General features: G+C 56.4%; 1 protein-coding gene across 3 annotated transcripts; it reads right to left on the bottom strand.

The window, feature by feature from the left end:
* Positions 1 to 1,806: 1,806 nt before the first annotated feature.
* Positions 1,807 to 11,649, bottom strand: GIPR (gastric inhibitory polypeptide receptor). Of its 3 annotated transcripts, none has more exons than XM_034639304.1 (13): positions 11,577 to 11,649; positions 10,446 to 10,574; positions 9,948 to 10,047; positions 9,385 to 9,492; positions 8,796 to 8,899; positions 7,961 to 8,064; positions 7,621 to 7,765; positions 6,656 to 6,815; positions 6,386 to 6,446; positions 6,001 to 6,070; positions 5,790 to 5,878; positions 5,560 to 5,698; positions 1,807 to 3,738 (listed from the first exon to the last, which is right to left on the bottom strand). In XM_034639304.1, exons 2-13 carry the CDS (start codon positions 10,515 to 10,517, stop codon positions 3,394 to 3,396), a joined length of 1,497 nt encoding a protein of 498 aa, XP_034495195.1. In that variant the 5' UTR covers positions 10,518 to 10,574; positions 11,577 to 11,649; the 3' UTR covers positions 1,807 to 3,393. The 3 variants fall into 3 exon arrangements, with proteins under 3 accessions (XP_034495195.1, XP_034495196.1, XP_019664812.1); XM_034639305.1 differs by having other exon boundaries at positions 1,807 to 3,600; positions 3,697 to 3,738; positions 9,948 to 10,043; positions 10,446 to 11,634; XM_019809253.2 differs by having other exon boundaries at positions 1,807 to 3,600; positions 3,697 to 3,738; positions 10,446 to 11,634.
* Between the last annotated feature and the right edge of the window lie 3,699 nt (positions 11,650 to 15,348).

Raw genomic sequence — 15,348 nt, forward strand, 5'->3', positions numbered from 1 at the left:
GTGGCATCTGTCTGTTCCCAGCGCCTTGCGAGCAGGGCAGACTCGGGGACGGGAGGCAGCTGGGTGTGGGTCCAGGTGCTGGGGTCAGGACCTCTCTGCCCCTCCTAGGCCTCACTTTCCCCATCTGTGAAGCGAGTGGGTGGGATACAAAGAGCTCCCTTTCCTTCCTTAATCTTTTCTAGCTTCTCATCATTGCATCTCTCGCGCGTGTCTCTCTCTTCCCTCCCTCTGCCCCTCTCTCAATAAGTTGAGGTCTAGCTCAGAACTTCTTGGGAGGCTTTTTTTCCATTTGTTCAGCCAGGAAACAGTCATTCCGCACCCCCCTCCACTGAGTGCCTCCTCTGTGCCATGTCTGTGTTGCAGCGCTGGGGACCCAGCAGCAGCCAGGAGAGCCCCGACCAGCCCTCACTAAGAGGAGGATCTAGTTAGAGCAGCCAGTACCCAAATACTGGTAGCGATCTCGGCTGACACCCACCGAGCTGTTAGGGTGCCAGGCCCTAGGCTCTGTGCCAATCAGTCTTCCTCTCAGCCACAATGAGCGGACACTGTTAATGATGACCTCCATTTCCAGAGGAGGGAACGGAGGTGCAGAGAGGGGCAAGCACTTCCCTGGGGGTACCCAGCCAGGAGGTGGTGATGGTATAATTCAACCCCACCCTACACCAGAGCCTGGGGCTTAACGCTGAGCTCCACTGGCCTCAAGTTACAACCTCATTATCCCTGGGAGAAATTCTCTGACAAATGTGGGGAGATAGAGGTGGCAAAGGGGAGGGGGCTCACTTATTGTGGGAGGATAAGGAAGATCCTGGTCTTGCTCTGATGTGCACACATTGTGCTCTCCCCCACCCGTGTCTCTATGTTCTGTCTGTGCCTTCACGTCTCGCTCTGCTCTCCAGATAAGACCAAACACCAGGTGGGTGCAGGCCTCAGATCAGGATAAAATGAGATGTCTGATACACTGAGTTGCGGAAGGCACATCCTGAGTTTGTCCATGAATCCATTAGTGACGGAGCGAGGGACTCTGTAGAAGAGAAGGCTTGACATAGGGTGACCGCTGTGAGGCTATAACGGTGCATGTTTACTGAGTGGCCCACATCTAATGGGAACAGTCATCTGGTGCGTAGCTACTAGAGCCATCTCACTTTACAGATGAGACAGCTGAGGCCCAGAGAGGGTAATGACTTGCCCAGCGTCACTCAGGAAATGACTGGAGCCACGTTATCTGTAATGTGGGGGCATTGGTGCTGTTGCAGGAGATACGCCTGCCCCACTCCCCACCCCTGCAAGGATTCAATTCTCGTCCAGAAGCTGGGACAGCACAAGCTCTGGAGTCATAGTCCTGGCTTCAGATCCCTGCCCTGCCTCCCCCTTCCTGTTAACTTATCCTCCCCAGGAAGAGGGAACTAGTTTCCCTGCCCTGCGGGCTGGCAGCAAAGGTTCCAGCCTTGAGCACCCTGCTTGGCATCAGTCTGAATTTCCTCACGTCTTCACCCATCCCTGCCCAAACGGTTTCTAATCACCTCTTCCTTCATGGGGTGAAAGCGAAAGCAGAGTTTGCAGGAAAAGCATGCACAGTGCACCAGGAAGTACTCTAACAATAACTCACCGGAATCTCAGGCAACCACAGTGTAGATACCATCATTATACACACTTTCCAGAAGTAGGAACTGAGGCAGAGAGAGGTTGGGAATTTTTCCCAAGTTACACAGCTAATAAGCCCAGCTAAACTTGGGACAGGCTGGTTTCTGCAGTCTTCCTATTCCTACACCACCTTTTAGAGAAGCAGGCCTCAGAAAATGTTGGGCACACACACATAATTTTAATTGTATACACTGTAAATAGTTATCGGGAGATCACATGAACAATCCCAGCAGGGGTTTCTGTTAGGCATGGGGGACAGTGGCAGCATAGTGTCCATCTTCTTGTGGCAACACATGGGTGAAGAGATTGCAAGACCACTGCAAGCACACAGCCCGCCTCTCGTTTCTCCTGATGGCCTGGCCAGGAAGATTCTCCCACCTACCTCCCATACACAAAAATACAGCTGTTTCTCATGCTTGATTTACAAGGCCCCTGCCTTAGAGCAGCCCCCCAAACCCATGAGGGGGCCCAGCATGACCCCATGCTTGAAGGACTCCAGCTGCTGTGGGGGCACATCTGTCCAGGGGGCTGGGGACCCTAAGGAAAACAACACCCAGGTACTAACTGAATCTAAGTGTAGATCTGAGTGGGGGATGGATTTAGGAGTGAGAGTCCTGTGTGTGTACAGATGGTCCAGATACAGGCTGTCAGATCCCCTCCCCCGTTCTCCCAGTTCCCCAGGGACCGCCCAGGATTTGGGGGGGGGTGTTTCCATCCCCCCAGCAGGCAGTGGTCCTGCTTTCTGCTCTGAGGCCTGCCCAGAATGGCTCATGTTCAGTCTACATACCAAGTCCTCCTTTCTGCCCCACCCCAGTGCTGCTCACATTTCTCTTTCCATCCCTCACCTGTCCTGTGAGCTCCAGGGCCTTCTTCCCAGCTTGACATGTCCAAAGAGCACTCCTGGCTCTGCCCACCCTGAACCCCATCTCCCTCTCTCTTTCCTTCATTTCAAACCTAGGAGTCTTCCATGACTTCTCTTGCTGCACTTCCCTCTCGCGAAACGGTGGCAAATCCTCAGTTCTACCTTTAAAATAGCGCCAGGGGCGCCTGGGTGGCACAGTGGTTAAGCGTCTGCCTTCGGCTCAGGGCATGATCCCGGCATTGTGGGATCGAGCCCCACATCAGGCTCTTCCGATGAGCCTGCTTCTTCCTCTCCCACTCCCCCTGCTTGTGTTCCCTCTCTCGCTGGCTGTCTCTATCTCTGTCGAATAAATAAATTAAAAAAATCTTTAAAAAAAAAAAATTAAAAAAAATAAAATAAAATAAAATAGCGCCAGAGTCCAACCACTTCCCGCCCCTCTGCAGCTGCCTCTCCTGCCCCTGATAATCTGTCCCATCACATGGCAGCGTCTGTTCCTGTCTGTTCCTCAGGCACCACTGAGCTCTTTCCTGCGTAAAGGCCTTTGCAGATGCTGTTCCTTCTGCCTAGAATCTTCTTCCCAAAGCGGTCTCCTTCACCTCTTGTAGGCATGGCTTAAGTGTCACCTCCTCAGAGATGCCCTCCTGGACCAACCTAGGCTCCCTTCTAACTTTTCCTCATTAGCCATTCCACAGTGTGTGTCTAACTTGATATTCTGTCTTTGCTGCCCCCCCAACTGTGAACTGTGAACTCTAGGAGAACAGGGACCTTGTCTTCTGTTTCCCCCCCTCCCACCGCACCCCAGTTTCTCCAGCGCCCTCGACACTGGGCCTGGTACACAGTAGGCGCTCAATAAATACATGCGAACTCGAATGGACACAGATCCCCACTGCCTAGCAGTAACTTTCCAAGACCCGGCTGGCCTCATCCCCAGGCGCTGGGAGGGTCCCCAAGGACAGGGCGCGGTCAGGGGCGACCCGGCAGGGGCCTGAGCCCGAGGGCAGGGTCCTGGACAGGCGCTCCGGTGGCTGGCGCTGCTCCTCCCCCAGACTATGTCGCAGGCGGCACCGGCTCCAGCAGCGGCGGATCTCCGACTGCACCTGCAATGCGACGGCGCTCAGAACTGTCCCTGCGCTCCCGGCCGTTCCCTGCGCGGCCGCCAGAGGGCGCGGGCGGCTAGCCGGGGCTGCCCTTACCTCTTTGTTGATGAAGCAGTACAGGACGCTGACCAGGAAGCCCTGCCGGGAGGAGGCGCGGAAGTTAAATCAAGAGTGGGGGCAGGATGGCAGACACCCCCCTGAGTGAGCTCGGACACTTGCCAGGTCCCAAACCACCTCGGCTGCCAACACCCTGGTCCTAGACCACTTCAATCACCCTCTCCCTGGCCCCTCTTTGCACCCCCAGGTTTGCTGAGCAATAAGGGGGTTAACGGGACGCCAGAGGTAGGCTGCCTAGATATGAGAACCGCTTCCCCACTTTCTGACCCACTTGGGCAAGGGCTTAACCCCTCTGTGCCTCAGTTTCTTCATCTGGAAAATGGGGTCATAGTATCATGGTGGTTGTGAGAATTGAGGTGATAATATGCAAGAAGCTGGAGTGCCTGGCACATAGCGTTAAACCTTTTGCTTAGGCTTGTTATAACTTTTTATTATATATTATTATCAATAAATTAGTTTTACTTAAGAATTATTTTATATACATTTTACATATAAACTATAAACTATATATAATTAATAAATTACTTGATAAATTAATACAGATCAATTATTTATGTTAAGATCTTACAAATCTTATTATTAATTTCCATGATCCTATTAAAAATCTAACTCTGGGGGCGCCTGGGTGGCTCAGTCGTTAAGCGTCTGCCTTTGGTTCAGGGCGTGATCCCGGCGTTCTGGGATTGAGCCCCGCATCAGGCTCCTCTGCTGGGAGCCTGCTTCTTCCTCTCCCACTCCCTCTGCTTGTGTTCCCTCTCTCGCTGGCTGTCTCTCTCTCTGTCAAATACATAAATAAAATCTTTAAAAAAAAAATCTAACTCCGATCACATCCCTCTACTCCCATGGCTCCCAACTCACCCAGGGAAAAGCCAAGGTACTCACTTGGCCCAAGGATCTGCCCCAGATATCTCACCTCACTGTCCTATCTCCCCCTTGCTCCCTCTGGCTTCCCCTGCCTCAGGCATGTTGGCCTTCTTACATCAGGAAAGGTACTCTCTCCCACATCAGGGATCTTGCCCTTGATGTTTCTCTTCCTGGAACTTTTCCCCAAAATATCTGCCTGGCTTGTTTCTGCAGCTCCAGGTCCCTGCTCCAATGTCTTCTCAGTGAGGGCCTTACCCCCCGTCTGTAACCCCATATTTTGTCTGTTCCTCTCTTTTCTTGCTCCCCCCCTTCTAGGCACATCTCTCCCTCTGACATTCTGTATATTTTTAAATTTACATAGCATGTTTTGCATCTGTCTCTCCTGCTAGAGGGTAGGGACCATTTGGTTCTTGGCCTGGAAGAGTGCTTGGTACACAGTAAGGGCTCAGTACATTTTTGCTGAATTTCATGAATGAACAGCCTTGGTGAGGTAAGGTTAGTATTGTTCCCACTTAGAGATGAGGACACTGAGGCCCGACAAGGAAAAACGGCACAGCTACTAGGGTCAGGCAGGCAAGTGCAGGGTTGGCCTTAAATTTTGGAGTGCCTCCTTACATTTTGCGCTGTAGACACCTCATTTACCTCACCCTAGCTCAGAGTCTAGGTGAAGGCCCCAGAGCTGCGAAGCGGCAGAGCCTGAACGTGGCCAGGTCCCGCGGGGGCTGCAAAGCTCTCCATCTTCACTAGGAGGCAGTGCTGCTGAGGCTACTGGTCTGTTCTCTTGGTCCCTGCCGCCTCCCAGCTCAGGACAGAGCTAGCTCAGTGTTGTGAGTGGAATGAGTGAATGAACGTGTGAACACGTTCACACCCCATTCAGTGGCTGCATCAGTGGACGATTGTAGCCCCCCTGGCCCTCTGGGGAGGAGGGCCCCAGGACGAAGGGTGTAGCCCCTGCACGCAGCCTTAGCGCCTTAGCACCTGGAACGAGCTGAGGAAGATCTCGAAGCCGAGCTTGGTGAAGCGCAGGGCACCCCGGGCCTGTTCCTCTGTCACCGGCGCAAACACCACCTCGTGGACGCCCAGCAGGGGCACCAGCGTCAGCGTGGAGCGAGCCAGCCTGGGGGTAGAGGGTGGCAGCGGTCGCACGGCCCCAGGCCCTCCATCTCGCACCCCGCCCATCTCCCTCCATGCCGGCCCCGCCCCCTCACCTCAGCCGGTAGTCCGGGCAGCGCATCTGTCGCGTCCTCAGCTTGGACACGAGGATGCCAAGAATGCGAATAAAGATGAGAAAATTAATCTGCAGGGAGAGATAGAGGCTGAGCCAGCCCCATCCTGTCCTGGGGGACAGAGGGTGGCCCCCCCGTTTCCCAGGGTGGGACTTTCCAGAGGGTGGCCTGGAGGAGTCAGGGTCGGCCGTACCAAGATGGTCATGAGGATGGGGGTGCGTATGATCCACCATATGGCCTTGACATCGTTCCGCTCCCAGCACCTGGGGCAGGGGGAGTAGAGCTAAGAGAAAAACCCCTGGACTCCCCGCATCACGCACCCTCTCTCTCCAGCTCCGCCCACTTTCCTTAATGCCACACCCACATTCCTTTAAAGCCCCTCCTGCTACTACCCAGGCCCCACCCCCCGCCCCCTTCCTGGACACAATCTTTCCCAGCTCCGCGTTCCTTTAGGTCCCACCCACCCCTCCAAGCCCCTACGTGCCCTCGGAACCTCCCCACGTTTCCACCACAACCCACCCGCGTCCCTCAAAGCTCCACCCGCCTCCCAAGGCCCCACCCCAGACCCCAAGACTCACAGCGTGTTCTCGTACAGGTACCTGACGATCACCCAGGGAATGACGAAAAGCGCGGGGGCCCCTGCGCAGACCCCGACCCCCGCCCCCCACCCCGCCGCAGCTGTCAGCGCGCGCACGGGCCCCGCCAGGCCCAAGACCCGCGGAATTTCCCCCGCCGGGGTGGGGAGGCAGAAGCCCAGAGAGGGGAGGAGACCCCCTGAGGTAGACCAGCAGGGGGGTCAGGGGAGTGGAGGCGCGCCGGACTGGGCAGGGGACAGGGTCGGGGCTCACCCCAGCCGAGAAGCAGGTAGCAGTGGAAGTGGCCCCCCTCGGAACCTCCCACAAGCACCAAGAGACTGTGTAGGTAGACACCCTCCACCAGCAGCCACGTGTAGTTGGCACCCACGCAGTACTGGGTCACGATCTGGGCCGTGCGGCAGGCAGCTAGGGCCTAAGGGGTGGTCGGACAGGGGGAGGGGGCAGTCAGGGCCTCCAGAGTGTCCCCAGGCCTTCCTCCTCTACCTGGTCGTCCTTCCACCTCCATCTCCTGCCTTGACTATTCACTTGCCGCTCTGCACCACCAGAGGATGGTGTCTGTGATTGATTTCCCTCTTCTATTCTCTTCCCCATGTGAGCTGTCCCGCTTTCACCTCCTTAACAATTGGTATCTTCCATCTTGCTGCGAGTCCCCCCCACCCCCCCCCACCNCACCCCCGCGCCATAAACCCCCAAATATGGCCTCTCTCGCCCCATCGCCTTCTAAAAATTGAACTCAATTACTTCACCTGTCAAAAAGTTCCTCCCACCCCGGCACCCTTGTCCCGCCAGCACAGGGACTCCCGGACCCCATAACTTCTTCACAATCGACATGACCCAACTCGCTACCAGACAGTTTTTCTCACCTGGGCCCCCAGCCTCTAGCCTCCCCCACCTTTGTCTCACAGTAACAAATTGGTATCTTCCAAATCCCCTCCCATCCTGCCACGCCCCACCTCCAGCAGGGGTCTCTCTCATTGGTGGAAAAGTTCACGGAGGGATGAGATCATGAGAGCCAGGCAAGGGAAAAATCCCATACAGCAGGTGCCGGGGTTGGTTATGGAGGAGGCTGAGTTGGGAGGGCCCCTCTCCAAATATATTTGGAGAGGTCAAGAGAGATCAACTGTTAATAGTGTAGGGGTAGTAAATGGGCTGGGAACCTCTTGGCCCCACCAGAGGAGGCAGAATCCCAATTTGAGAAAGAGAGGGGTGCTGCTCACCGGGTTCCACAGGACAGGGGCCTGGTCCCCAGGGTAGGGGCCAGGTGGAGGTAGCAAACGGTCTCGGGTGAGGATGGCCGCCGCCCGCAGCATGAAGGACGTGAACAGGTTCATGTGGATGTAGTTTCGAGTACAGCGCAGCCGCCTAGGGGATTTGGGGTGCAGTCTGGGGACCCCTGGAGACCTGCCCTCAGCCACACAGAGCCCCTTAAATCACCGCCCCGCGCTTCCCACACAACCTCCATTGGAGGCTTGTGGCTCGTAGAGCCTGACCACCCCATCTTACTGGGCAAACTGAGGCCCAGGCTCTGCTTCTGTGACTCAAGGCTGGAGGTCCCACCTGAAGAAACTCAAGATGAGCAAGGCTAGCAGCAGTGTGGCCAGGGACAGGGAGTAGCCCACGGTGTACATGACCTGCAGCCGCTCCAAAATCAGCCGTTGATCCTAGGTCGGGGGGGTGGTGCAGGAGGGTAGGAGGACACAGGAACAGAGTTCAGTGCTTCCCCCAGGACCAGAAAGGGACCGTGCTTTTTGTTCCTGCCCAGCATCCCAGTTTTCTCTTGGGGATCCAACTACCCTTGCTTGAGTGGGCCCGACTGGCCGACTCCACCCCTCAGTCCAGGGCTGACATGTGACCAGCCAATTAGAGCATTCAGTATAACCCCCTACACACACATACACACACACACACACACACACACACACACACACACACACACACGTGTAGTGGTTAGTCCAGGGTAGATGCATGACCACAGTATCAGTCCTGGGACACTGCATTAGAGCTATTAAGAACAAAGTTCAGTCTCCCCACAGTCTTGCTTGGTTGGTAGGATGTGAGCCTGGTGCTATTAATGAGGACCACACTTTCCATCCCACAGAAAAGATGACACCAGCTCAGAGAAGAACAAAGTCATAGTGTGGTGAGAGACAAAAAGATTCCCAACAACATCATTTGAGCACCTAGATCCAGCTGTGCCTGAAGCTGTTGCCATATACTTTTCAATCCCAGAAATCAATACATTTGCTTTCTCCACCCAGCAAGTTTAAGTTGGGTTTCTATCACTTGGAACCTAGAGTCTTGAATAGTACAAGGGGTTTCTGGCTCGGCCTGAGGCGGCTGCCTTTTCCTCTCTCCCTGCACATCCTGACCTGAATCCCTCACTGCTTCTTACCTGAAAGGCCCCATTCTTTTCTGGGTTCTCACACTGCGAATGGTCTCGCCAAGGTCCCCATTGGCCATCACTGCCACACTGGCGGAGGACAAAGCCTGCAGCCACTGTGGGGAAACAAAGGAGGGGGTCAGAGGCACAGAGAAAGAGAAAGCCTGAAAGAGAAGGACAAAAGCAAGACAAAGGCAGAGATAGCCAAAGTGATGTGATGATAATAAACCCTTACGTGTCCTTATTAAATCACTATTCATAACAAGCCTATAAAAATGATATTATTATCATCCCCATCTTACAGAAGAGGAAGCTGAGGCACAAAGAAGTTAAATAAGTTGCTCTAGGCCAAATGGCTACTTAGGACAGGAAGACCAAGACGCCCAGGGAAAATGAGAACCCTGTGGTCCTCAGAGAGATACAGAGACAGAGAATGGGCATTAAGTGACAGATCCAGCTTTGGTCAGGCAGGAGGAGACACCCAGCCGGACAGAGAGGAGCAGGAGATCAAGTGTAGGCGAACTCCGGGGGAGTGGTGTCTGGAGTAGGGTTAGGAGCCATTTGTGTTGGGGGAGAGCCCGGGGTCCAGGGGGCACCTCACCGTGACGATGCCAAGGCAGATACCAGGGGCAGGACGCACGGGCAGTGTCGTTGGGTGCAGCGTAGTCCCAGCAGACGTACATATCGAAGGACGCGTTACAGGCGAGGCCTGGGGTGGGCGTGGGGGCCAGAAGTCGGGTGGACAGACCGCACGCAGCACAAGCCTTCTCCGAGGTTCGCGGGCAAGCTCTGCCTTGGCCCCGCCCACCTGGGATGGTCCAGTCCCCGGCTCTGCCACAGCCCCTCCCACCAGACCCCAGGCCCCGCCCTATTCTTGGTCCCCCTTCAGGTTCCACCCACCTGATGCTGCCAGGCCAGAGACTCCGCCCATTTCGAGCTTCTTCCCCGGCCTCTCCCACTAATCTGAGTTGCACCCCAGTTCCCCCGCGCACTCAGGTCTAGTCCTTCCCACCGAGGCCAAGCATCACCCAGACCTCTCCGATCCAGCCCACCTCTACCCCAGACTTCCTTCAGGCCCCGTCCGTCAGTCCTAGCCCCGTCTCAAGCACACCGCTCTCAGCCCTAGTCCTTCCCCTGCCCCCAGTCCCCGCTCCCCAGTCACACCTGTTGGGGGGTCCACGGCTTCCAGTGTCTCTTGGCACTCTCTGCGGTAGCGTTCCCAGCGCTGGTACAGCTCCCCCGCCGTCTGCCCGACAGAGCCTGTCTATGGAAAAAGAGGAGGAAGGACCCTACCCCCACCCCCGACCGATCCCCGCTCCCAGGCACCACCGTTCGTGTGGGCTAGAAACACCCTACAGAGACTCGAAGAGGCTGCCCTGTTTTGTCCAGGAGTCTTGGGTGACTTAGAAAATTCTTCTAGGCCTTGAGGGGTGCCTAGACCAGGGGAGTTTCTGTGAGGGGCTGAAAACCTTCAGGACAATTAGGGGAAGAAGTGGCTGGAAATCATCAGGAGGATTTGAGGGCGAAAGAAGAGAGACTGGAAAAAACTTGAATCTGGACAGGCGGGCAGTCTTAAAACTCTCTCTGCAGCGAGGGAAGCCTTAAAACCGTCCCCAGACCTCCCTCCTAGCCTTGAACTCCCGTGGCTCCTCGGATCCTCACCTCCGCCCTCCGGAGCAGCGGCCCCCACGACGAGAGCAGCAATAACAGCCGCCAAGGCGGACAGTTCAGCATCGTGAGGGCGGCGGGGCATGGGGGGCGAAGGGTCTGGTCTAGTAGGGGCAGTCCGGCCTGGAGGGTCAGGGGGCAGAGTCAGGAGCCTCCGCCCTCCGCCTCCAGCCCCGGCGCCACCCTCTCTGAGATTCAAACATGCGGTCTAGGAGGCAGTGGCCCCCCTCCGCCCCCACGAGTGATGACTTGAGGGGTGGGGGGAGAGTGGGAGAGGCCAAGATCCAGCACGTGATTCCCAGGCCCGCCCCCAACTGTTGCTGGGGCAGCGGCGGTGGAAGGGGGGTGTTTGCTGAGGGCGCGGTTGCCCTAGAGCTGCTCTGGGCGGAAGCGCTAATGTCACCCGGAGTCTAGACCTAGAGATTCTGGGGAACCTGGGGACTGCCTTGGAGAGGAGGGCACAGAAAGTATCAGGCGTGGAGCTCGAAATGACCCTCAGAGTTCCCATTCTCCGAGCCCAGAGGAATTTCAAATGGCAAATAGGATCCTGACCTTATAAAACTTGCCCGCTGTGGATGAAGCCCAGAGTCAATGGAACAACCCTCTCCCTAGGGACCAGAGAGGAGTCAGACCCTGGGCTTAGGTTTGCAGGGGCCCAGATGCCTGAAAATCCATCTAACCTCAATCCCTTCCCCCACAGCACCGTGTAGAGAAAGGGGGAAGCAGGGAAGATCTCAGATGGAGCCCCAGAAATGGGTGAAACAGAAATATAGACTGAGACACATACAGACTAAGCAGAATGAGACACACAGCAAGAGACCAGAGAGCAAAAGACAGACAAAAATGTGGGCTAGGAGACAAAGAGGGGATAGAGACATGGAGAGAGACCCAGAGAATGGGGCAAGGAGAGATAAAGGTACAGAAACAGAGCTGTCCAGAGGCTAAACAGAGATCGGGAGACATGGAGACAGAGATATGGAGAGACAGGCGAACAGGACGATAGAGAGCGTGGGCAGAGAGAGACAAAGAGACAAAGGCATGGGCTAAGAAATAGAGAAAGAGGGACCCAGAGGCTTGAGTGGGACGTGGGGGCGGGGGAACGGGCTGGGTTGGGAAAGCCCTCACCTGTCCCCAGACCTGCTCTCGATCCCTCACAGCCGCTGCCGCTGCCGCTGCCTCCACGGCCTCGCCTGGGCTCTGGAAGAGGTGACAGCCTGGGGTGGTGGGAGAGGGCGGGGCCAGGGAGCAGGAGGGGGAGCTCTGGGGCAGAGACCCGGAGCGGGGGGCCAGTGGTGCGGGAGGGTCAGAGTCACTCAGAGTCACGTGGCAGAGCCGTCACGGAGCCGGGGTCACAGTCTCTCACACTGTCCCACCCGTCCCACCCAGCCGTGGCACACAGCCACACAGTGTCACACGCAGTCCCATGCACCGAGCCATGGAGAGGCACCGCACAGAGTCACACACTGTGCCTCACCGAACATTTTCTTGATGGTCATTTACAGCCTCACGATCCACAGTCACACTCAGAGAGCCGAGGTCTCACCCACAGGCTGACAGTCGTCCACAGTGACATAGCCCTGTGCCCGGACTGCCAGCTCCTCCACTCACAGAGCAACACAATCACGGCTTCCCACAGTTCTCGTGATACCGCGCTGGTCTCAGAATCACTAGGTCTCTCCCCACTGGCCTGCGGTCACCACTGGGTCCCCAGCGTCGCTCAGCACAGGCTCGGGCATCGAGCAGAGGCTGGAAGAATGGCCCCGTTTGTCGATGACATACACACACGGATATGCGGTCTTGCACACAGTCACGTAATCCTTGACCCGCCACCAACTGCGGGCCATACCCATCAGCACTCTCGCAGTTCACACGGTCACCAGAGTCCACAGTCACACCCTGACAACACACCTTCCCCAGCTGTCAATAAGGCACACACTCTCAGGGTGTCACGTTGTCAGGCTGTCACCCTCACACGGTCACACCCAGTGCCATGGTGGTATGGACACACGACCCTGATCCCCGTCCTCACCTGCACTCACAAGTCCCACAGAGTCATACACACATCACACACCACCATGCCACCATCACGGCATCCCACACACCCCACGGACACACAAGGATCGCAATCACACACAAACCCACAGCCTCACAGCGTCTCATGGTCGCAGTCACCACCGAATCACACACCTTCGCACAGTCTCCACTTCCTTTGCTCTAAAATATGGGGAATGGGGAGTGTCTGTACATGAGGGGGGAAGCCTTAGAAACCGAGTCCTGGTTCTCGATGTTCTCATCCCCCAGTAATACAAACCACCGATTCATGCACATTAGTCAACTTGTAACACTCAGGAGCACATGCTCCCCTGGGACCTAGGGGACAAGTGGGGCAGAGGTGAATGTGCCCACTTTGCAGAGGAGAAACTGAGGCCCCGAGGCCCCAGCAGGGGCAGGGAGTAGGGGGGATATGAGGTCCAGCACCAGGAACTGGAAGGAGACAAATCTGGGAGAGGGGGGTGATGGGGGGGGGTCCTGGCTCCCTGGCCTCCAGCCGGCCTCCCTGCTCTCTGCCCCACATTCCTGGCGCCCTCTGGGTCCTGGGAAAGGCTCGGTTCTTGGAGTGGAGAGGGAGAGGGGTCTGAGATAGCCCAGCACCTCGGGGAGAGGCTGGGCTTTGGAGGGAGTCTCTCCTTGGCCCCAAGAGAGCCTGGGGGGCCACTGGACTAGGGCTGGGAAGGTGGGGGGAGGCTGGGAAGGAGGAGGGGAAAGACTGGGGAAGGGGGGAGCAGTGGAGAGGAATTGAGGTGGTGAGAGAGACAGGAAGAGAAACCAAGGGCCCAGAGAGACCAGAGACAGACAGACAGGAAGAGATGGAGACGAGAGAGACCAAGAGAGACAGAGAGGAAGAGATCGAAAGAGACAGAGAAAGATACACAGAGAGATAAAGACAGAGAGACAGGGAGAAGACACAGAGACAATAAGAGAGAGACAGAGAGATAGGGGAGGAGGATAGGGACAGAGCACAGGCCACATTGAGAGGAAGACAAGGAGGTCGGAGGAAGAGAGAGCCTGAATGATGGGCCCTGAGGAGAGGCAAGGGAGCCATGACTCCGCTGTGGCTCAGAGGTCCTCACCCACCCCTGCAGGGGACCCCCGGGGCAGAACCCAGCATGGGGTTCACAGGAGGGGTGGTGCCTGGGTCCCTGACTGGCCTGCGCACTGCAGCCCTCCCGGGTCCTCTGTAATCTCCCAGGGTGTGGGGAGGGGGCAGCAGGGACACACACATACACACACACACAAGCACACAGCCCTCTCTGAATCCCACACCTCTGTTCTCCATCTCTCTCTCTCTCTCTCCCATCTTTAACCTTTCCCCTTTCTCTTCCCCTTGTCCCATCTCCTGTCAGCGCTCAGGGTGTCTGTCTCTTAGTTTCTTTCTCTCCATTGCCTCAGGTCTTGGGTCTTCATGGGCGCTGTGGTCCCCCAATCCCCCAGCAAAGAGCAGGCAGTACCCCCCAAGGGAAGGAGCTGGAAGGCCTGTGCCTGCCCCGCTGGGGCTGCGGCCGAGCAGAGCCTGTGGGGAGCAGGCGGGGGCCTGGAGTGCTAGCAGATGGTACAGGAGAAATGAGGCAGAGAGAGATGGAGAGAGGGGGCACCCCATGGGGACCAAGGCCAGAAATGAGAGGCTGAGGTGGCCCCCCTGAGATTCAGGACTGCAGATAGATGAGGCCTGAAAGACAGAGACCCACAGAGACACGCACTATGCGCACACGCGAATAGGATCCAGAGAAAGCAGGAACCCAGAGATAGAAAAAGAGACAGAGATCCAGAGACAGGGGCCCCAAGAGACAAACAGAAATATGGGATCCAAGCGAGAGACAAAGACCCAAAGAGAGAACGAGACATAGAGACATGAAACCCAGAGAGAGACAGAGACATGAAGAAGCATAGAGCTGGGAGACAGGAAAGAACAGAGACAGAGACCCACAGAGACCATCCAGAGACAGACAGAGACAAGGATGAAGCGATGGTCCAGAGAGAGAGATCTGGAAACCAGACAGATGGGATGGGTAAACTCTCTCAAAGACACAATCAGTCAGAGATGAGGCAGAGATGCCCAGCACCCCTAGCCCTCTTCCGGGAGGGGGTGCTCCCCCCACCCTGCAGCTCGTTTCCATAGCGACCTCCCCAGATCCTGAGGGCAAATATTGTCTTGGCTAGAAGCAGCGGGGCTGTGTTGACATAATCTCCTGCTGGTGAGGTGGGGGCTCCAGCGGCCCAAGAGGCCAGGTTGGGGGCAGGAGAGCAGAGGGGCTCTCAGCCAGAGGGCCCCACAGATAGCTCCAACTTCCCCCCACTTGCTCCAAAGCAAGGTGGAAACCTCCCCTACCTGGGAAAAGAAGAGGAGAGATTCAAACCTGTAGCCCTCGCTGCCCCCTGGCGGTGGCAGGCCAGGCCCAAAGCTCCTTTTCTAGCGTCAAGAAGAGTAGGCTGGTCTGGGCATTTTCCTCCAGGTTTCTAGAATCTTCCCCCAGCAATCCCCCCTCCCATAGGACAGCTAGGCAGCCAGAGTGGTCATGCGAAAACACAAACTGCCCCTTTCCCTCTCCAGCTCAGAACCTGCCATGGCTCCCCAGTGCCCTCAGGAGGAAGCTCGGGCTCCTCTCCATGACCTCCAAGGCCCTTGCTGAGCTCGCCAGCCTCCTCTCCAAGATGTCCGAGCTCTTCAGACTCTTCCCGGGCCCTCGACCTTTGTTCTAGCAGTATTCTCTGCCTCAAGTGCCTCCACCCAATTTTGGTTCTGTTTCCCAAACCCGCCTCAAAGTTAGCTCACTCACTCATTCCTCCATTCAAACAGTAACTACTTCCTCTCCCAGACTCTGAGCTCTGTAAGGACAGG

The sequence above is a fragment of the Ailuropoda melanoleuca genome, chromosome 12 (assembly GCF_002007445.2).
Source record: "Ailuropoda melanoleuca isolate Jingjing chromosome 12, ASM200744v2, whole genome shotgun sequence".
NCBI classification, from domain to species: Eukaryota; Metazoa; Chordata; class Mammalia; order Carnivora; family Ursidae; genus Ailuropoda; species Ailuropoda melanoleuca.

What these genes read in the sequence shown, in the direction of transcription:
- GIPR (XM_034639304.1), bottom strand. Translation starts at nt 10,517, where the DNA reads ATGCTGAACTGTCCGCCTTGGCGGCTGTTATTGCTGCTCTCGTCGTGG. An exon ending in TCTGCCTTGGCATCGTCACG is followed by an intron (nt 8,900 to 9,384) that starts GTGAGGTGCCCC and finishes GTTTCCCCACAG; the next exon opens with TGGCTGCAGGCTTTGTCCTC. An exon ending in CCCCTGTCCTGTGGAACCCG is followed by an intron (nt 6,816 to 7,620) that starts GTGAGCAGCACC and finishes ACCACCCCTTAG; the next exon opens with GCCCTAGCTGCCTGCCGCAC.